Source organism: Triturus cristatus, chromosome 6, assembly GCF_964204655.1.
Source record: "Triturus cristatus chromosome 6, aTriCri1.1, whole genome shotgun sequence".
Taxonomy (NCBI): Eukaryota; Metazoa; Chordata; class Amphibia; order Caudata; family Salamandridae; genus Triturus; species Triturus cristatus.
The window spans coordinates 889,426,165-889,450,127 of record NC_140589.1 but is presented as its reverse complement, the minus strand read 5'-3'; the positions used below and the strand labels follow the sequence as shown (position 1 = coordinate 889,450,127).

The 23,963-nt window shown below is 41.6% G+C and overlaps 1 protein-coding gene across 1 annotated transcript in view; it reads right to left on the bottom strand.

Annotated features, from left to right (window-relative positions):
• PEX7 (peroxisomal biogenesis factor 7) overlaps positions 1-23,963 on the bottom strand; it is a 1,030,600-nt gene that overhangs the window by 952,598 nt on the left and 54,039 nt on the right. Inside the window, exon 2 of the mRNA XM_085611529.1 lies at positions 22,430-22,487. Within this exon, the coding sequence (XP_085467655.1) occupies positions 22,430-22,487 (58 nt within the window). The remainder of the gene's footprint in view (positions 1-22,429; positions 22,488-23,963) is intronic.

Below are 23,963 nucleotides of genomic sequence, written 5' to 3'. Positions count from 1 at the left end.
CTGAAAAAACCATAGGTTTCAGGGGTGTTATAGTTAGCTGGACTTTTCACTTGTACAAAACCATTGAAATTCCCCCGTTATAGTTAGTTCAGCTAACTATAACTCGCGCGCCCGCAATGCACTGCTGATGACGTCACATATTACATCACTCATGACATGGTCAGTGACATCACTCATGACATCACTGATGACATCTCAAATGACATCACTGATGACATCACTGATTACATCATCCAGTGAATGTGTGTTTTCTGAAAATTAAATATGTTTTATATATGTATATCTCAAGGTTGATGGAAGAATAATGGGTATACAAGTGTCTAAATGGATGATTTGTTTTTAGAAAATTGATTGTGTAACTGACTGATTAAGTGTATCATAGTGAATACATGGCTTAGTGAGTAATGTTTAAATATGTAAATATCTGTATTAGTCTCTCACTTTGTGTATAAGTGGCTGCATGGGTTGGTGAGTAGCTACATGGGTGTCTATATAGGTTATTAGTTGTTTTTTTGAGTATCAGTCTGAGTGTCTGCATGGTTCGGTGGGGGGTATTACGTAGTGCATAGGTGCATGAATGAGTGACTCACTGTTTGTATGTGTTGAAGACAGCATGTGTGCAGGACTGTATGGGTGGATGAGTGTGTGTATGGGTGTGTTAGTGAGTGAGTGACTGTCTCAATAGTGTCTTTATGAGTAACTACATATGTTTTAAACTAGTATATGTGACTATTGGTGTATATAAGTGAGTATATGTGAGAGTGAGAGATTGAAAGAGTTCCTGTATGAATAAGTATGTGTTTCTATAAGTGATTGTTTAAAAGACTAAGTATGTGTAAGTTTCCGTAGAAGTAAGTGTGGTGGTGTGTGTATAACTGTATATGCAAGTAAATGTATGTTTGATTCTTTATTAGCATGAGTGACTATGTGTGTGAGTAACTCTATGGATGAGTGGCATTGTGTATCAGGATGTATAGGTGTATGAGTACATATGATGAGTGAGTACATGTATGAGCGACTGTATAGGACTGTTGGTGAATGAGTGGATGTGTATGTGGATCTTAGAATTACTGAAGAGGTTGTTGTAACTGGTATTGGTATGTCCATTGTTTTGAAAATTTTAGTCTCTATTTTTGAATGTGTGTATCAAAGGTTATATTAGGGTGAGAGGAGGTCTGCCACTCAATCACAAGGATGATGTCATCAGTGATGTCATCAGTGATGTCATTTGAGATGTCATCAGTGATGTCATGAGTGATGTCACTGACCATGTCATGAGTGATGTAATATGTGACGTCATCAGCAGTGCATTGCGGGCGCGCGAGTTATAGTTAGCTGAACTAACTATAACGGGGGAATTTCAATGGTTTTGTACAAGTGAAAAGTCCAGCTAACTATAACACCCCTGAAACCTATGGTTTTTTCAGTGAATTTCTGAGGTTTTTTAAATGCTAATTCCTAACTATAACGTGCCTGAAACCTATGGTTTTTTCTGTGAATTTCAAAGGTTTTTTAAATGCTTATTTCTAACTATGCCTACAGAGATAGGACATGTGAAGAAAGAAGAAAAAATGCACAGAAAGAAAAAAAAGAAGTGCAGAAAGAAGCAACAGAAGTCCTCAAAGACGAAGAAAAGTGCAGGAAGAAGGATAACGTGCAGAAAGAACAAAAAGAAGAGCAGAAAGAAGCCTTGTTGCAAAATCATCCTGTACCCTCAACTTTTTCAGACGGATACTGGTGGTAACTGAGTCTGACTAACCAGTCCTAGAGCCAGTGCTATGTTAAAAGACACTTAGATTACAGTGAAAACACCTACATACACTAGGGAACATTATACGTTGGGGTCCCCCTGTGATTAGCATGACCTCCTCTGTAAGCCCCTAGTATATATTAGGGCAGGGGGATTAAAACTACCTCTTAAAACAGGCCACAGGGCGTTTTTGCACACGTTAACTCAGGCCCCGTCCCCTCCCTTCACCACTGTGTAAACACGCCCTGTGTCCGTTTTTAGTTGGGAGATTAAGTTCATTTAAATCCTGAGGGTCCAACTAGCCCACTAGGTACCTCCAGTAAGTGCCACAGAGCTGCGTTGCAGAGAGGTGTAAAAAGTGGCACGGCCTGGACCACCTCTCTGCAATGCAGCTCAGTGGCACTTACTGGAAGCACTTGGTGGGCTAGTTAGCCCCCAGGGGCCCTCAGTATTGAAGGGAAATTATATCCCCAATTTAAAACGTGCCATAGTGCGTGTTTGCACACGTCACCTCAGGCCCCGTCCCCTCCCTTCACCACTGTGTAAACGCGCTATGTGGCTGTTCTAAGTTGAGAGATTAAGTCCCCTTGAATCCTAAGGGTCCCTAGGGTCACACTAGACCACTAGGTACCTCCAGTAAGCACCACAGAGCTGCGTTGCAGAGAGGTGTAAAAAGGGGCTTGGCCTCAGAACACCTGTCTGCAGCGCAGCTCCCTGGCGCATACTGGAGATGCCTGTTGGGCTAGTTGGCCCTCGGGGACCCTCAGTATTGAAGAGGAATTAATTCCCTAACTTACAACTCGCCAGGGGGCGCGTTTGCAGAGTGCTGCAAGGAGGGGGCATGGCCTCCGGCACGATGCCAGTCTTTTATTTATTTTACTTTTTTAAGAAGGGGAGCTGTGTGGTTCCCCTTCTTATTCTAATTTATTGGCCCTGATGACCCCATCCCCCAGGGCCTGTCTCCTAATTATATTTTTTTGACCCCAATCCCCAGGGCCGGCCACTGTTTTTTATTATTTTTAAAAAATATATATTTATAGACACACCTAGGACATGCTGGACAAACCGTACGTACCTATCACCATGACGATTTGCGTGATATTCAATAAAAGGCGACTATGCATACAATGAATCCACGTGGAATGTATTTACACCACTAGTGAAGCTCTGACATGTCTGATGCCCTACCGTGCCTAATCCCGGTAGACACCCTTGTCGTTTATTTATACAAACATGGGTAGCTATTGACGGGCACATTTAATACACATGCACACCAAGCCATTCAAAGGGGATTCGACAAAAATTCGACCAAAACTATGCAAGAAACCCCCCTCACGATTAATAAAACACACATCCACTGCCGGATGTGTAATACTTTTTATTTTACTCTCTGGAAAGGGGACGAACATCACTTGAGAGTCACAGCGCGCTCCTGGCAGAGCCCAATGCTGTGTTACACCCACCATTGCCTGCTGAGTGCCACACACCTCTGTGTTGTATTCCACCAGCTAGTGCATATGCTATGACACTCTCTAGCCCATGTGCACTGTAACACCACCCCGTGAATATGTCATGCCACACTTGTCTTCGCACGGGTTATATTTCCCCATCTAACGTGCCTTCCTCGATGCCTATGTTATAACGCACAGTGCTATGCCATACATATTACAATCTGGGATCCATATCTTTGTCACAGTGCATATGCAACGTTACACTCCCCAGCACATATTTTATATTACAACTTTAGAGACTAGTTAGGTTACACAACACTGCCCTGTGCATATTACACTCCAAGGCGCATATCGCATAGCACGCGCAAGTGCCTGTGCTATCTCGCGCTCTCCAAGGAATCTGTCATTGCGCACAATGTATTGCATATTATATTTCACGCCCGGTTCTTCTTATATCACACTTTTTGGTGCATAGTTTATACCATACACTATATCTAGTTTTCATTTTCAATCGTGCTCTCAGGACTATGTTCTATATAACACTGTGTTCACCTACCCTTTTCACGGGCATTACATTTTGCGATAGGGGGTGGAGGGTCAGGGGGTGTTTCTGCCAAGTGAGCCCGGAGTCACAGTCACAAACGTCCTCTTCTTCCTGAATAAAAGTGAGATTATGCTGCATACTTGCTCATATTTTAAGTAGTTCGCACAGACACACGTTTTAAAAACAATAAAGTTCCTAATACCCGCCTTCTCTGAACAGTTAGCTTGCTGCCCCATCCCCCTCCTCCCTATCCTCTGTTGTGTGAATCCATGGACTAGCCTCCTCCCTCCTGCCATGCATGGTCTGATGTGGTGCCACTGCCCTCAATTTAGTATGATGTACCAGTCCACTCCACCTGCCCTCCATTGCCCAATTCTATGCCCCATCATTGACCTCCTGCTTAAACTCTGTGCTTAGCTTGCTGCCCCTATTCTCCTTCCCCCTGCCCTCCGATGTCTTTGTGCATGCCCCTGCTCCATCCTTTTTGCCCACTATGTTCCATGGATCTGACACTCCTATCTACTCTGAGTGTTCTGTTGAGCTGCCACTCCCCTCCCGCCTGCCTAGCATTGTCAGATGACTGTAACCTGTCCCTGCCACCTCCACCCTGCCTGTCCACATGCCATGCCCCTATCCCCTTCCTCCTGTCCTCCATGGTCCATTTTACTGCCACACCCTTCTGCCCTCCCTGATCTATTGTGCTGCAACTGCTCCTCCTGCCTGCCCCGCGCGGTCTGTTGTGAGGCCCCTTCCCCTGCACTCTCTTGTCTGTGCTCAGTTCCTGACCCTCCCTTCTATCCTCCATGGTCCTTTGTGCATACCCCTGCACCCTCCTTCTTGCCCATCATAGCCATTGTGCTGCCACTAACCCTCCCGCTTGCCATGCAAGGTCTTCTGTGCTGCCATGGCCCCTCCCACCTTCCCTGTGTGGTCAGTTAGCTGCCCCTGACCCCCTCCCACCTTCCCTCCATGGTCTGTGTGTATTCCATCACAGTCTCACTGTTGCTCTTCATGGTGTGTCTTGCTTCTAGTGCCAATCCTGCATGACCTCCATGGCTATCTTGCTGCTCCTGCCCTGCCCCCTTGCCCCCAGCCCTCTGATTACATGTGCAGACCCCTACTCCCTCCCTCCTGGCTTGTCTGTTCCATTGTAATGCCCCTGATCCGTCCCTCCTGCCCTTTTTGCTCTGTTATGCTGCAGCTTTCTCTCCTGTCTGTCCATTATGGTCAGCTAGCTATCATTGCCTATTGCCCCTCTGTTCTCTGTTGTCCATGTGCATGGTCCTGTCCCCTCCCTCTTGCTTTCTATGGATTGTTGTGCTGCACTCCCGTCCCGCATGCCCTGTGTGGTGTATTGTGCTGCTGCAAACCCTGATGCCTGCCCTGCAGGGTCAGTTTGGTGCACCTCTCCATGTCCCTCCTGTCCTCTGTTATCCAAGTCCATGTCCCTACCCCATTTCCTTCCATGATCCAATGTACCATACTTGCGAACATTTTTAACTTGGTAAGAGGGAGATTTTGAAAAAAAACTGGGGTATTGATTTTCCCCTTTGAGTTACATTGAAAAAGAGGAGATTGTAGACAGGAGACAGATCAAATAAAGCCCATTTGAGCTTAAAAACATTGGACGTTTCCTGGCTGAATCGGGTCTGTTGGCATGTATGGTTGTACTACCATTGCCTCTTCCTTCTGCCCACAATGGTCTATTACATTGCCACAGCCTCTCTTGCAAGTCCTGTATTGTTGGTTTGTTGCCCCTGCCCCCCTTTCCACTGCCCTCCATAGTCTGTTGTGCTGCCACGGCCCTTCCTGCCTGCTCAGTGTGGTTAAATTGTTGCCTTTGCACCCTCCTACCTGCCTTCAATTTTTAGAGTCCGTGCCCCTGGCCTCTGCCTCTCAACAGTATCCTAATGAACAACTAGATTGCTAACATTCTATATTTATTACAAAAGTGTGGAACGCCTGACGTCATCTTGATGTAATCAAAACTGTAATACCTAGAGCATTTCCTTTAGAAATTACATATATGAGAGGGTCTTATTGGCATCAAAATTATGGTTAGTGCTCTAAAAGACTAAAATAAGGACATATTTTCTGAGTTTTCAAATAGCGACACAGCACTTTTAAATTATTTGTTATCTTTATGTTTTTTTATCCAGTTGACCACTTGATTAAATGTTGCACTTAGGGTAGAGGATGTGGTGTTACTTCCAGAACTGCAGACTTTGCAACTGGGGAACCAGGTTGGAGTTTCTGATTCAGCTCGACATTCTGTGATCCTGGTCAAATCACTTAGTCTCCCCATGTCTACAACCAAAATGAATTTGTTCTTGTGTGATGTAACCAATGCTCCTGTAAAGCACTCCAATACCTGACAAGTCTGCACTATATAACACTGCAAAAACACAAAATAATAAGTGATTTGCACACTTCTGTCATTGGGCTATATTTGGGCTACATCTGGGTGATTTTGGGCTACATTTGGGCTCTTTTGTCTCCGGTGGCCATCTTGGGAGATTTATTTGTTATGAAGTTTCCTAATTTCCTCATGTACTGCAGTCTCCTCAGTAGGAAATGCTTTCAGTTTTTTACTTTGATTCCATCATGAAGGTATTCAGATATGTCACACATTTGCCATAAATTCTGAAAGTTAGCACTCTAGTTGCTGATTAGATCACTGTAGTAAAACGACTGTTCACCATGGAAGTCTGCTCCTGGTATTAAAAATGCATGTTTCAGTCTGCATGTCAGAATTGTTTAATGAAATAGAAGAGGATTTGAGAAGTCACTCAAAATGTGCCCTCATTTTCTTTCTTCAGCATTAATCATAATTTCTATGGCAAAATGAACCCCCTCATTGTGTTCCTTTTTAAGTTAAATGTTTTAAGTGTTACCAGTTTATTCCAATCAAGATGGCTTCAGGTGTGCCATACTTTTGTCATAATGAAGACAGTAAGCGCTCTAGTTGTTTTTAAGAACACTCTGGGACATTCTGTCATTGGGCTATACTTGGGCTACATCTGGGTGATATTTGGGCTACATTTGGTCTCTTTTGTCTCTGGTGGCCATCTTGGGAGACTTATGTGTTGTGAAGTTTCCTAATTTCCTCATTTACTGCAGTCTCCTCAGTAGGAAATACTTTCAGTTTTTTACTTTGATTCCATCAAGAAGGCATTCAGATGTGTCACGCATTTGCCATAAATTCAGAATGTTAGCACTCTTTTTGCTCATTAGATCACTGTAGTAAAGCTACTGCTCACCAGGGAAAACTGCTGCTGGTATTGAAAGTGCATGTTTCAGTCTGCATGTCAGAATTTTTTAATGAAATAGAAGAGGATTTGAGAAGTCACTCAAAATTTGCCCTAATTTTTCTTTCTGCAGCACTAATCATACTTTTTATGGAAAAATGAACCCCCTCATTTTGTTCCTTTTTAAATTAAATGTTTTAAGAGTTACCACTTTAATCCAAGCAAGATGGCTTCAGGTGTGACATACGTTTATCATAAGTAGGACTGTTAGCGCTCTAGTTGTTCTTTGGAACACTCTGGGAAGCTGCAGTAGAACACAAAGGAATCAACTGACAGTCTCTGCCCTTGTTGGATGTACATGTTTTACTGAGAATGTCAGACTTCATTCTCACATGACTGAGAAAGATAATGTGAATTTACAGAAAATAAGCTCTCAGTTTAGCTTATAGATCACCTTCCAAACCTCTGTGGGAAAGGCATGAGAAAATATTTTTCTCTCAATCATGATATCCCAGCAGAAGGCTTTTTCACATGGTGAAATCACCTTAGAACATACCACAATTCCTAAAATGAGTATGGTACCATCAACAAATGATTTATAATGTAACTAAAGTCTTAAAACCTTCTATTAACTGCAATGCTTTTTAATGAGGTGCTATCATGTATATTGGTCCCAAGATGGCTGCCAACACTTCTTGGATGAAGTGCTGACAGCCAATCAGATCTCAGGATGAGATGTGTGGTTAGGCTCCGCCCACATATATATATGATTTTACTTTTGATTTTCTCAGGAACTACTGAACAGATTGACACCAGACCTGCAAAAGGCACTTCCCTGACCTGAGGACTACCTCTCTGCCAAATTTCAAGTAATTCTGTTCAGCCGTTCGGGCTGTACCTTGGACTAAAGGTCCCTATGGAAAATTGCATGGGAAAAACGTGTTTTGGGACCCCCCTTTTTTCTCAGCCCCCCCCTTGACGAATCCCCCCGAGACTTTCAGGGTACGAGCGGAGCGGAGCGCCCCACCTATTTTGAAAATTTTGCGAGGATTCGTCAACCGGCGCCAAAGTTATTCCAAATAGAATGTTGCGGATTTCCTATGGAAACACGGTCCTAACTATAACTATCTACTGGCGACCGCCAGTAGATAATATATATATATATATATATATATATATATCAAAGGAAAGACCACTTTACTGGAAAACAAGTCACGAGGACACAGCGGAGAACATGTCGGGAGACTTTTATTCACTGGTACAGCTTGGCATGATGCATTTCGGCGTGTCAGCCTTCTTCAGATGCCGCTGTTGCCACACCATCACCTCCTCCCTCCTTTGTAGTTCCTCTGGCGCTCCCATTGGTGGGAGATCAGCTGACCCTGCTGCAAAAGGATCCTGCAGACAAATGTGAGCCTACAGTTCCCAGCGTGCATCTGATCGGGTAAGTGCGGCAGCTGGATCTGATGTTTTTGAAATAGTTGCTGAAGTTTGCCTTGCAAAGGAGGGGCCGTGTAGCAGCAGGTGAGGATGTATTGTTGGTGTTTAAAGTGCTCCCTCCAGTCCCCTACGTCCGAGCCTCAAAATAGAAACAAACCGGGCTGCGAGGTGAACTGTAATCATGCTCACCTCCCCATGCAGTCACAGGCTGCCATTAGCAGCAGTCACTAGCGTGATTTTTTCTTAAGGCGGTCCTCGGGCTATCAATCACTTGATAAACACAAACAGTCCATTTGCCAGACTTGCTCAGGACACTTGCAGGACGGGTCCTCGTTTCACGTTGCTGGCAAGCGCGACGAACATCAAAGGAAAGACCACTATACTGGAAAGCAAGTCACGAGGACACAGCGCGGAACATGTCGGGAGACTTTTATTCACTGGTACAGCTTGGCATGATGCATTTCAGCGTGTCAGCCTTCTTCAGACGCCGCTGTTGCCACACCATCACCTCCTCCCTCCTTTGTAGTTCCTCTGGCGCTCCCATTGGTGGGAGATCAGCTGACCCTGCTGCAAAAGGATCCTGCAGACAAATGTGAGCCTACAGTTCCCAGCGTGCATCTGATCGGGTAAGTGCGGCAGCTGGATCTGATGTTTTTGAAATAGTTGCTGAAGTTTGCCTTACAAAGGAGGGGCCGTGTAGCAGCAGGTGAGGATGTATTGTTGGTGTTTAAAGTGCTCCCTCCAGTCCCCTACGTCCGAGCCTCAAAATAGAAACAAACCGGGCTGCGAGGTGAACTGTAATCATGCTCACCTCCCCATGCAGTCACAGGCTGCCATTAGCAGCAGTCACTAGCGTGATTTTTTCTCAAGGCGGTCCTCGGGCTATCAATCACTTGATAAACACAAACAGTCCATTTGCCAGACTTGCCCAGGACACTTGCAGGACGGGTCCTCGTTTCACGTTGCTGGCAAGCGCGACGAACATCAAAGGAAAGACCACTTTACTGGAAAGCAAGTCACGAGAACACAGCGGGGAACATGTCGGGAGACTTTTATTCACTGGTACAGCTTGGCATGATGCATTTCGGCGTGTCAGCCTTCTTCAGACGCCGCTGTTGCCACACCATCACCTCCTCCCTCCTTTGTAGTTCCTCTGGCGCTCCCATTGGTGGGAGATCAGCTGACCCTGCTGCAAAAGGATCCTGCAGACAAATGTGAGCCTACAGTTCCCAGCGTGCATCTGATCGGGTAAGTGCGGCAGCTGGATCTGATGTTTTTGAAATAGTTGCTGAAGTTTGCCTTGCAAAGGAGGGGCCGTGTAGCAGCAGGTGAGGATGTATTGTTGGTGTTTAAAGTGCTCCCTCCAGTCCCCTACGTCCGAGCCTCAAAATATATATATATATTCACTTAAAAAACCATAGGTTTCACACATGTTATAGTTAGCTGTACATTTCACTCGTAAAAAACCAATGAAATTCCACGTTATAGTTAGATCAGGTAACTATAACTTGCGCGCCCACAATAAACTGCTGATGACGTCACATATTACATCACTCATGACATGGTCAGTGACATCACTCTTCACATCAATGATGACATCTGAAATGACACATTGTGGATTGCGGTCGCGCAAGTTATAGTTACCTGATCTAACTATAACGTGGAATTTCATTGGTTTTTTACGAGTGAAATGTACAGCTAACTATAACATGTGTGAAACCTATGGTTTTTTAAGTGAATTTGCAAGGTTTTTTAAATGCTAATTCCTAACTATAACGTGTGTGAAACCTATGGTTTTTTCGGAGAATTTGTACGTTTTTTTAAATGCTAAGTTATTTATTTATTTATTTATTTATTTTCTGGTTTTTCACCTTGCGCACACCCTGCGCGCACGGTGCGCTTCGCGCACCGTGCGCGCGCTGTGGGCACTCGGTGCTATTCGCGCACCGAGCACCCACGTTGCGCAGTTCATACCGTGCGCGCCTCGCCTTTTTTTACACAGTAACAATTTTTTTGTCTCCCTTGCGGGTCCTTCAATTTATTTAATAAATGTGATTGTTATTTTTATTTTATTTTTTTTTGCCGTGCGCGTACGGTAAGCTTACCGTACGCGTACGCTGCGATTTTTTTTTTAAATTATTAAATGTATTTTTCGTACTTTTTGGTCCTTCGTGGACCCCCTGACAAACGCTAGGGGGTCTGCAACTCTCTTCGTTGCCCCCTTTTCACGTTATCCACCTTTGTTTTTCAGTGCGAGAGACAGAAAATGGCGGCCGACACTTTCTGATTTCGACCGATTCGAATGTTTACAGTCATGTAACCACCAATCAGAATTGAGCTCGAGCACGGCACCGTACGCGTACGGTAAGCTTACCGTAAGCGCACGGAGCGCGCTTACAGATATATATATTGATTTAAATGCTACTTTCTCAGGACCTACTGAACAGATTTACACCAGACCTGCAAAAGGCACATCTCTGACCTGAGGACTACCTCTCTGCCAAATTTCAAGTAATTCTGTTCAGCCGTTCGGGCTGTAGCTCGGACTAAAGGTCCTATGGGAAAATGCATGGGGAAAACGCGTTTTGGGACCCCCCTTTTTTCTCAGCCCCCGCTTGACGAATTCCCCCGAGACTTTCAGGGTATTTTGAAAATTTCGCGAGGATTCGTCAACCGGCGCCAAAGTTATTCCAAATAGAATGTTGCGGATTTCCTATGGAAACACGGTCCTAACTATAACTATCTACTGGCGACCGCCAGTAGATAATATATATATATATATATATATATATATTCTCACTTAAAAAACCGTAGGTTTCACACACGTTATAGTTAGGTGGATATTTCACTCGTAAAAAACCAATGAATTTCCCCCGTTATAGTTACTTCAGATAACTATAACTTGCGCGCCAGCAATCCTCTGCTCATGACGTCACATATTACATCACTCATGACATGGTCAGTGGCATCACTCTTGACATCACTGATGACATCATCCTTGTGATAGAGTGGCGGTTGCGCAAGTTATAGTTATCTGAAGTAACTATAACGGGGGAATTTCATTGGTTTCTTACAAGTGAAATAACCACCTAACTATAACGTGTGTGAAACCTATGGTTTTTTAAGTGAATTTGCAAGGTTTTTTAAATGCTAATTCCTAACTATAACGTGTGTGAAACCTATGTTTTTTTCAGTGAATTTGTATGGTTTTTTAAATGCTAAGTTATGTATGTATTACACGCTCCTAATTGCTAAGTCTCCCAGCGGTCTCCAGCGAGCGTTAGGTATTTTTGAGAATTTTTGTCACGAACGGGGCCTTGAAGTAAATGTCAAGAAAACCAAGTTCATGGCTTTTAATCCCCACCGGCATTTTAAAAAATTCCTTTTTATTGTTTAACCAATCGTTAGAACAAGTGCAGGCTTTTACTTATCTAGGGGTCAATATCCAGAATAATCTTAAGCGGACCAAACAGAAAGAACTGGCTGCTTTAAAGCATAGACAGCTTACTGGAGTAATAAGCGGCGAATTTAAGAAATCATTAACGAAACCAATTAAGCCTGTACTCCAGGTATATAGTGCTAAAGCAGTTAGTGCATCATTATATGGGGCTGAATTGTGGGGCTTCGAAGGCTTGTCCTCCTTAACTATCTCTGAGAACAGGTTTTTTCGAGGCATTACATCACTTCCCCAAAGTACGCCATTGGTTCCTCTTAGGTATGATCTGGGTAAGAATGCTATTGCTGACATAGCTAGATTACGACCAATTTTATATTGGCGCAGTTTGTGGACTACGCCGGCATTATCCCAGTATGCCGCTGGTTTTAAGGATGTTTTGTCCATGATTGGATCCCGTGATATTGGGTGGTTCAAGGACCTTAGAAAAACCCTTGAGGCGCTGGGTATGAGTGACTTATGGGTAAAGCCTTCGGTTGTTTCTTTTCCGACAAAATCTTGTTTAAAAGAAAAATACTGGGAGATGATTAATATAAAGATATTGACCGATTGCAAAACCTCTTGTTTAACTGATGACTTTCTGAATATAAAATCTGCCCCAAGGTTGGAGTTCTTTTGGGACCTTGTCACCAAAGTATTAGACAGAAAGTTGTACTTCCAGTTGCGGGTAGGATCTTTGCCCTTGAATTCTTTTACTATTCGATGGTCTAATGCCCCCAAGAGCTAAGCTAACTTATGCCCATTGTGTAAGTTCCAAGTTCCAAGAGGAAACATTAAGCCATATGCTTTTTGTATGTCCCGCATACCATTCCCCTAGGAGGGTGTGGTTGAGACCATTTTGTAAGCAATTGGGCACTAGGCTCAATGGTGAGACAATGAGGATATTATGCACTAACACTTCACCAGTTATAGTTGTAGCCGTGGCAAAGTTCCTAGGATGGGCCTGGATCATACGAAAACGTAAAATTGAGGATTAATGTAACACTGGCCCCTGGATATCAAGTAGCTTTTTTAGTGAGAATGTTTGTAATGTTTTTAACCTATGTACATATTTTAATGGTTGCTTCTTTAAACTTACATGTCAATTAAGTTGTTCTTAGGGATTTTATTTTTTGATTTGTATATATGCTGCTCCTGTACTTGTTATTGCTTTTATGACAAATGTCGAATAAAGCTGTTTTGGATTAGATTGGATTGGAAACCTATGTTTTTTTCAGTGAATTTGTATGGTTTTTTAAATGCTAAGTTATGTATGTATTATAATTTTTTTATATATTTATTTTTCAATAAACTACGTATTAATTTTTTTTTTTTTATGGGTTTTCACCGTGCGCGCACCCCCGCGATTTAAAAAAAAAAAATGTAAATGTTTTTTTTGCCTTCGGGGTCCTTCAGGGGCCCCCTGACCAAGGCTAGGGGGTCGGGGACTCTCTACCCTGCCCCCTTTTCACGTTTGCCACCTTCCTTTTCCACTCTCGCACTGACAACAAACAAAATGTCGGCCGACACTTCCTGATTTCGACCGATTCGAACGTTGACTGACATGTAACAACCAATCAGAATTACGCTCGCGCACGTTAGGGTGCGCGCACCGTGCGCGTACGGTGCGCGCACGGTGCGCGGCTATAGATATGTATGTGCTTTTTACTGCAATTTTCTCTGGAACTACTGAACAGATTGACTCCATATATGCAAAAGGCACTTCCCTGACCTGAGGACTACCTCTCTGCCAAATTTCAAGTAATTCTGTTCAGCCATTCGGGCTGTACCTTCGACTAAAGGTCCTATGGGAAAATGCATGGGGAAAACGTGTTTTGGGACCCCCCTTTTTTCTCGGCCCCCGCTTGACGAATCCCCCCGAGACTTTCAGGATAGGAGCTGAGCGGAGCACCCCATTAGTTTTGAAAATTTCGCAAAGATTCGTCAACCGGCGCCAAAGTTATTCAAAATAGAATTTTGAGATTTCCTATGGAAACACGGTCCTAACTATAACTATCTACTGGCGACCGCCAGTAGATAATATATATAAATATATATATAAGCATACACTCCTCACTTCAGAAAAGCAATGACGACGCCACGTCTTGACAATCTATATTAGATTTTAATCTTCGGCAGTGTCGGACGCGTTTCGCCTGAACCAGCAGGCTTGTTCACCAACAAAGTTTTGTCAAGAAAACACCATTATAAAGCTGTGCAAATGACAAGTCACATGATAGACTACAAATGTAGTGCAATGGAAAACAGACTCGTAGTTCATTTACAATTCACCATTAAAGCAAGGACAGACATAACGGAATTTGTGTTAATAAAAAAACTAGGATAGTTCGTGTACTCTTAAATTATCCTACGTAAATACGCAATGAATACTATACTCCTTATTATTTAATTCAACACAAAATACCTCAAAAACTGCCCTAGTGGGCATGCGCAATGGTTCTTGCTACCGTCTGTCATATTCAGCCCTAGTGGGCATGCGCTACACATATTTCTGCAACATCTTATAGCAAATATGAACTCATCTTGTTCTATATAATACAGTGCCACCCAGTGTTAAACTAACAAAACATTGCAATTACACAAACATATATAAAAAGAGATTATGAAGAGATAGCAGCAATAACATCATTCTAATGGCTTAATTGATACCTTATCTCAGTCCCTATAGATGTGTATACAGGTCCTCTTCCATGTTAAGGCCTGACGGGGCTCTGCTGTTTAGTTCCAAAATATAGCGGGATTCTAGTTTTCTTAGGTTTTTTTCCCTATCACCCCCTCTAATATTTGGAGCAATCGCATCAATGACAAAATATGTGAGGCCTGAAACAATATTCTCATGGTTTTTTGCAAAATGCCGAGCCACAGGGTACGCCTTATCCCCGTTTTTAATGGCTCGAAGATGCTGCAGAATTCTTTTATGGACTGGAAGAATTGTGCTGCCCACGTATAATAAATTACATGGACAGTTAAGTACGTATACAGCAAAATCAGTTTTGCAATCAAATTGCCCTTTGATATTTTTTTCAAATTTAGAGCAACCTGTGACATACTTTGTTGTATTTTTACCATGATGGCACGCTTTGCACTTAGTGCATTTAATAAAGCCATTCTTGCGTTGCAACCAAGAAGCTTTAGGACGTGCAGCTATGGGTTTGGGAGCCATATTGCTCACAAGCATTTGTTTGAAGGATCTAGCTCTTCGGAAGGTTATTAAAGGTCTAGCTGGAACTATCTTGTTTAACACAGGGTCATTACGGATCAGGTGCCAATGTCTTGCCAGAATATTTCTTACTTGACCATGTTGTTTATTATAGGTTGTTATCATTCTACACTCATTAGATCCCTCTTCCCTGCTCTTGGATTTCTTGCTGGACCCAGCTTTTTTGAATAAAATATCTTCCCTAGTTTTATCCTTGACCTTGTGGACAGCTGTTTGAATACACTTGTCCCCGTAACCTCGGGATTTGAAGCGGGAATATAAATTTGCCAATTCAGTCTCCCTAACTTCAGGCTCACTACAATTACGCATGGTTCTCAAGCATTCCCCATAGGGGATGCTTCTGATCAAATTATGAGGGTGAAAACTTGTTGCATGAAGCAACGTGTTTCCTGCCGTTGGTTTCCGGTAGATTTTAGTATGCAGCTTAGCATCAATTACATACACTGTAAGATCAAGGAAATTGACTTCTTCATCACTAATAGTACTTGTGAATTTCAGATTTAGATTATTAGATTGCAATTGTTTGACAAAATGCCTGGCTGATGATTCAGAACCTTTCCAGACGACAAACAAGTCGTCTATATACCGACTCCAATGGAGGATGTTATTATGCCATACCTCCTGGTACTCATGCCGGATCACCTGCTCCTCCCACCAGCCCATATGCAAATTTGCATAGCTGGGGCGAAGCAGGTGCCCATTGCAGTCCCACACAACTGATGAAATAGTTCCCCATTAAAAAGAAAGAAATTGTTCTTTAAACAGGTGCCTATCATTGAGATCAACATTTGTGTATGTGACCATAAAGATATTTGACGTGTGCCTAGAAAATGTTTAATAGCATTCAGGCCATCTTCATGTCTGATACTCGTATAAAGTGTTGTGACATCGATAGTTATTAAGAGCATGTCTTTTTCCCACGGTAAATCATAGATGCTTTTCAAAAAGTCACCCGTATCCTGTATAAAAGAGGGTAACAATTTTACCATTGGGCATAGAAAGGAGTCAATGAATTTGGAGGTATTTTCCAAGGCACTTCCAATAGCCGAAATAATTGGCCTGCCCGGCGGATTATTTAGATCTTTATGTACCTTGGGTATTAGATAAAAAACTGGTACTATTGGATTATTGATCTTCAAGTACAAAAACTCCTCACGTGTTAACAAGCTTTGATCATACCATTGTTGTAGTTGTGTATTGTACAGCTGATGCCTCGCTATCATGGTATTGGAGGGAACTCTAACATAATTCACTCTGTTGTTCAGTTGTTTGTATGCTTCGTCCAGATATTTCTGTCCGCCCCACAGGACTATATTCCCACCTTTATCAGCGTTTTGTACAATACAATTATCATTTGTGGACAGTTTTTTAATCAGATCCATACACTCTTTCTGCTGTTGTGACCATTTTTTTTATCTTGCGCCAGTACATTTCTCCAAGTTTTTTAAATCATTCACTACCAATTCATTAAAGACGTCTATTGAGTCTCTTGCAGTCATGGGGATGAATTTTGAGCGTGGCCGAAAGTTCGTGGTCTCACTTGCACCAATATTGATCCCTTGTTCATTTGCAATTTCTTCTGTGCTTAAATGTCCATTGTCTGATGGCATGATTTTGTCGTTGGTACTACTGGATCCCATTTGTTCCAAATCACACATCAAATCCATATTATGTACTTATAGATTACAAAGTTCTGCTTGCAAAGCCACACTCCTGTGTACACCTGTTGTTTTGTATCTCCCAGGGTCTGACGCAAAATGTTTTTTTAACTTTAACATTCGTGTATATTTAAATGTGTCAATTCTAGTTGACACATATTCAAATTCTTGTGGTGGGCAGAAAGACAATCCCAATTGTAAAATCTTATTTTGGAGAAAGAAAATCATGAAGCCCGCAGATAAGGGTGGCAATATCGTGATTTTAAACACCAGCGACTACATGGAAGAAGCATACCGACAATTAAATGATGCCCAAAAAAATACCAAACTGACCAATAATCCAATGCACAAAATGATTGAAGACATCAAAAAACACCTCGATGAATGGCACGAACACAAACTAATCAACACTGAGGAGAAAAAGTTTCTACTGAAGGAAAGTCCTACAATTTCCACCATATACTTCCTGCCAAAGATCCACAAAACACCAGGAAGACCAATCGTATCATCCTGTGACTCTCTGTACGAGAATATATCATCATACATAGACCGCTACCTTGCACCATTGGTAAAAAACCTATCCTCCTACATCCAGGACACAAGTGATTTTCTGCGGATCTTGTCTAACACATCATGGAATCCAGAATACCTCATGGTAACCATAGACGTAGTGTCATTATACACATCAATCAAACATACCATTGGACTGAACGCATGTGCATATTTCTTGAGACAAAAAAGCATACATGAACTAGAACACTCTGCCATGTTGCTAACCATGATTGAAATATGTTTAAACAATAATATCTTCTTCTTCAATCATGAACTATACCACCAACGATGCGGTTGTGCTATGGGCATTTCCTTCTCACCCAATTATGCTAACCTCACAATGGGTTGGTGGGAGTTGGAAATAGCCTGGGGCCCACAGAACAACGGGGCACTGGACAAAATTGTTTTGTGGTCACTGTATATCGACGACCTGTTCCTAATTTGGAATGTCAATAAAGAGGAATTCATGCAGTATTTTAACACACTCAACAACAATGATTTTGGACTCTCTTTTACTTGTAACACAAGCTGTTGATTTCCTTGACATATCAGTATACATTGAGAATGGTCAAATCGAAACCACACTTTTCAGGAAAAAAACAGCCACAAACAGCATCCTGCATGCAGAAAGTTTCCACCCCAAGGCTCTATTGAAAAGCATCCCCTACGGCGAATTCATTCGCATGAAAAGAAACTGCTCAAAAAATGAGGACGCAAACAAAGAAATACTCAATTGTGCCATGAGATTACATAAACGTGGATACAAAATGAGAGATCTCAACAAAAGTATGGACAAAGTTAAAAATATGAACCGAATAGACATTCTTGTAAAAAAACATCCACATCCAGACAACGAGAACACCATTCAAACAGCACCACGACTAATAATGTCATACAGCAAAGAATACTTCAAAATCAAAATCAGACAAATTTTCCAAAAATATTGGCCAATCTTACAACAAGATCATGACCTAGTGGAAATCATTGGCACCCAACCTTCAATCTCATACAGGAAAGCACCCTCTATCCGAGATCTCGCCACGCAAAGTCATTTCCAAAGTAAGAAAAAAGAAGGACTAAACTGGCTTGCAACACAACAGATTGGCTTCAGGAAATGCAACAATTGTAAAGCCTGTAAAATTGGGAAAAACATGACAACTATCAAGGATCTAGAAGGAAACATCATCCACATTGATCACAAAATTACATGTACAACCAAATTTGTAATATATGTGATCCAATGCGATTGTGGCATAATGTACATTGGCAGCACCATTTGCATGCTCAAAAAGCGTATTCTAGAGCATATTAGAGCAGTAAACAACAAAGACCTGAGCTATGCAACTGCCAAACACATGCTAACTTGCCACGAAGGAAACTGGAGAAACATGTCATTCTTAGCTATTGACACAATAAAAAGTCATGAAAGGATGGGTGATCGACAAAGAAAACTGCGACAACTTGAATCAAAGTACATTATCAGACTGCGAACTAAAAACCCGAGAGGGATGAATCTGGACGAAGAACTTTATGTCCATCTCTGATACATACCCTTATTACACACAATTGGATATTTTGATCATCTTCATTAACATTAAATTAACATTGATGAATATCAAAGAACTCAACTTCACGAGCCTTCGCTCTTAGAACTGTACCCCTTTTTTACTCCCTTCTACTGCTTTGGAATGCACGTTTCTGTTTCATCTATTCAGAATCCCTTGTGACACACACTTGTATATCTCACAGCATATGTACTATACCTCAAGTAGTTTTCATTCTTCTCATGTCTAAAATGATTACTAAAACCAGTCTATTATTTAATGGAATTGCAAACTGGTTACCAATACCAGTTTATTTGCCAATATGTTCGACATGAGTGCGTCGTTTTTGTAAAACAAATCAAAATTTATTATTATTTGTTTTTCACTGTCATCGGGTTTTTCTGTTTAATGTTAAAAAGGACTACAAATCCCAGAATTCTATGGGGTCATTGTAAACCTTGTACAAACAGGAAATGATATAAAACAGATACAGGAAGTAAAATCACCTACCGTGAGCAAGGCCGAAAAGCGTTGGTGTGACAGACTGGGCTCTGTCGACTAAATAAATTGTTACAAGGAGATATATATATATATATATATATATATATATATATATATATATATATATATATATATATATATATATATATATATATATATATATATATATATATATATATATATATATATATATATATATATATATATATATATATATATATATATATATATATATATATATATATATATATATATATATATATATATATCTATATCTTCAGGACCTTTTGGTTGAACCCTACTGTATACGATCACTGCTTAAGCCTATAGTGGTGTGATTATTCTGTTGCACACAGTACAATATGTGTCATACCAGACAAATCCTCCCAGTGCTTAATTTGTATAAAAATAAGTGCCATAGCCTTGATCAAGAGGTCACTGTAGCACCACTCATTGCCACTACCAGCGCTGCCAATGACAGTAGCAACACAACTACTAACCATCAGACGCCTACAAGTGTGACAATTCAGACTAACTATTCCAGGCCCCTAACGTTATAAGAATGGCTTGGGCGGCAGGTATCAGTCATTTCTAATGTCTATTGAATTAATAAACAACTGTTGTTGTGCTGATCTCTAAATAAGACAAACAGTGCCACCACGTAGCAGCCTGCCATAAGTGCCGGTGTTGCCAATTAAGTGCGGTTCACGGGTAACCACCGGCTCAGATTAAGCACTAAGCCCCTCTTACTTTTGGTGACTCACATGTTCTAAGCGAAATACTCCTTATTTGAGACCTATGTGCCTCTTTAGGATACATATGGAGACAAGTTGCCCTTGTGCAATATGGTGTGTCTGCCAGTGTCCCACCCACACTCTCCGGTCCCGAAAGAGCCAACTGTAAGGCTGCCAAATGGCAAGAATATCAGGCCCCTCTTTTCCAGTTGTGGCCAATCATTTAACAAATGGTGCATACTGGAAGCTGTTTCCATTGAATTGGACACCATGAAAACAATTAATGGAGAAAGGAAATCCCCAAACTGAAAAGTTTGTTACTAGTAGCATGATGTAACCCTACCAACTCCTGCTTTGCTGAGCCTCTTCCTTTTTGTAATAAAATTCACAAGGCAGAACAAAGCCAGGTTGAGGCGTGATGAGAGGGAGAGGAGGAGAGAGAGAGCGAGAGAGAGAGAGAGAGAGAGAGAGAGAGAGAGAGAATGTATTACCCACGCTGTGGTGACTGGCTCAGTCCTCATAGCATGGGTTAACCTTGTCAACAAACACTATCTTTGTGAGAACCAATCCCCGTAGTGTCTTTAGATTCTTTTGAGAGAGTGTATCAAAAAACTAAAAGCGCAGTTAGATTTGCCTTGGTCCACTTTACAACCTACCCTACTATCAAAGCGCACATGGAGTTAGAATAGTAATTACACACTTGATTAGGGTCAATGGCCGGTCCTCGTATTAATAGGTATGTTATGTTGTGTGTGTATATCCAAGGAGAACATACTAATTAAAAAATAAAACTTTCATGTTGCATTTAACAGTGGTAGTCTGATTTAATAAAAAATAAATACACTGTAGGTTTGAGTTAGCCACTCGGAAGTTAAAATCCGTGGACTGCAGGCCCCTCAGATTTCAGTGGCTATGGCATGGAGCTTCCTTACCTGGTTGACCTGAAAGAGTGTGTGATACTGCATATGCTCTACGAGTAACACCTGGAGTGGTTTACTGCACTGCTCAGATGAATAGGTTTGAGGCTGCCAGCTGGTCCCACTGTGAGACTCCATCAGTCCTCTATATTCTGGGGGGCTGAGGCACTGCACTGAGGATCGTGCAGATGATTGTCTCGGATGTAATGGGACCACCGGTTCATTCCCACATGTATAAGATTCACACATACTGTTTGTATAGGAATGGTATGCCACTGCTACTAACTAATTGGTAAACCTCGAGGATAGTTCTTTGATTTATGCATTTGCATCTGATATGTGTGATCTGTGGTTCACTGATTTGATTCCCCAAATCAATGTTATAGAAGTGCTCCACATGTAAAGTAGTATGACTTCAAATGCAAATATGTTATAAAATGTGTTAGCTGTCTCAAAAAAATGTTTGTTACAGGTTTGTCTGGATAACACTTCATCTGATCTGGTCACTCAAACAGATTCCTAATCCCCTTCGACCAGCTTGGTGGGGCTCTAACCATTTGAGATTGTGAAAAAGAAAGGTAAACAGACCTGACCACTACTGGGGATTGTTCGGGTCTGGATATCAGGAACTGCCATAGTGGGTCATATGCACTGTGATGTGTGACTCTCATGCTGCAATCCATACATGAGACTTAGTGTGAGCGTATCAGACCCACATATTATCCTGCCCATGGAGACTGCCAAGCAATGGCTCTGAAATCAGTCTTGTGGATTTGCAGCTCAATCAGTTTAGTATGAGGGGAGCTTCAGCTCAGCAATGTAGTGTCTGGGGGACCACAGCTCAACCAATCCAGTGTCACAGGAGTTGCAGCTTAGCCAGTCATAAGGATGGCCGTATATCCGATCATATCACTGACTGTGACAACCCCGGTTATGATTAGCTAGCAAGGTAGGATTCAGGACAAAATCTCAGCACCATCCAGAGAAACGTATTTGCTGATCTCATCGATTGCCTGAGTAATCTCGGGTCTTGCTGTGATGCAGGAACTTTTCGAAATTGCATTAGTCTAACACAAGATGAGGGACACTTGGCAGGGCAGAAAATATTTTTTTCTAAAAGGGGTTGCCCCTTTCTATGCCTGCTGAAGCACTGATGAAATGGCCAAAGGCTGTTAGTAAAATTCCATGCCTTAACAGTTATAAATCAGTCAATGGCTGATGACTCCATAGTTAATAAAGGCCAGTTACAATAAATCAATGGCTGATGAAGACTGGCTGATCAATATGTGAATGACACAACACCAATGGCTGAACTGTGATGACCTTTTTGCTACTCTATCTCTCCCTCTCTCTTTGTACAGGACCTTTAAGTGCAAGAAGACCAACCATTCCCAAAACTCTGAAGTATTTTGTTACCTTCTGAAGACACTGATCCCCAATTCAGTTTGTTCCAGCACTATCAACGTTCCACAACCTGAAACAGAAAAAAGAGAATATAGCATGAAAATGCCTCCCCCTCTAAACAGCCTTTTTAAATAGTGTTTGTAACTCTCATTACATTCTTTGAAACCATAAAATATAAGTGCATTTAGTCACTAAAACCTTATCTTAACCCTTGTAACATAATTGCACATAAATTGAAGAATTCAACATGAGCTGAATCAAGCAGTGAAGCTCAACAATCTCCTTTCATAGTGTGCTTTTTTAGTTTTAAATCCTTTTGATTATCCATGCAATAACCTGCCTCTTTATCATTTGCTCCATCGTTTGGTTGATATCCTAATGTAAAACAATATATAGAATTTAACTCTTTGGCCAGCTGTCAATTACCTATTAGGAGTTTCCTTACAGGGAAATACCAAGACTGCCCAGATGGGGATTTTCCCTAGCAAAATTCTCGTGGGATGCCAAGTTGCAGTTCCTGTAATGAGGATCACAGTTTGCATATTGATTTCCATACGTTTTGACCTCATTCTGAGCCCTTTTCCCTGGGTACATTTCACCTGTCGAAATCTGCACAGGGTGAAAATCATAGGAGTGTTTTCCCCACAAAACACATAATTCAGATTTGGATAGAATGTACCATTCTTCCGTAAAATGGGATTTCCTCCAAAACTGTATGGCGTGGGTCCCTTGCAACCTTCAATATCAGGTACTGAATCAGGTGGTTAAAGAAGATCTGTAATGGCCAGAATCTGCACCTTAATTTACATCAATTTTGGGAACAAATAGTGCGTACTGGGACTGTGTCAACATACTGTACTAACGGCCCTAATGAAGGGATTCTCTTTCACAAGCGTTAAATATTTTCAAAGCAGCACACGTAAGTAACGTAGTGTCTAATTCCTTTCTGACGCCCCTTTCATGTTGAGCGAAACAAGGAAGAGCACGATAAATGGTATTGGTTGTGGTATTGGTTGTGAGACATTTTCACATTGCAGCCTGGCATGGAGTGTATTGAACAATTAGTAGGCAAATGTAAACTCTAAAATATTCATTGGCAGTTTAGGGTCCCTGGTTTGCTAGAAAAAACAGTACACTAAGCTTCAAATACAAAGTACTACTAAAGATTTTATTTTAAAGTCGACAGAACACCTACAATAAAATAACTAAAGTTGCTTAAACTTAAAATACTAGTAATTCTTAGTAGGGTATAGCCTCAACTTCAGATTCCTATAAATTAGGATAACAACTGTACAGCAAAAGTTTCAATTCTAACAATAGGAACTAAAATAAATCATCATTAATGCTGCCAGTCGAAAGTCAACATTAACTGAGAATCCTAATAGACTGATAAATAACTAAGGGTTCTCTTAGGAAACATATGAAGAAAAAAAAAGAAACCCAACCCAGATGCTACGGCCTTTATATCTCTTGATCCCATCGTACGATGGGCTCCTTTGGCCTCGGCCGGAGGTTTATCTCGGCTATCCAGAAACTTTATCAAAAT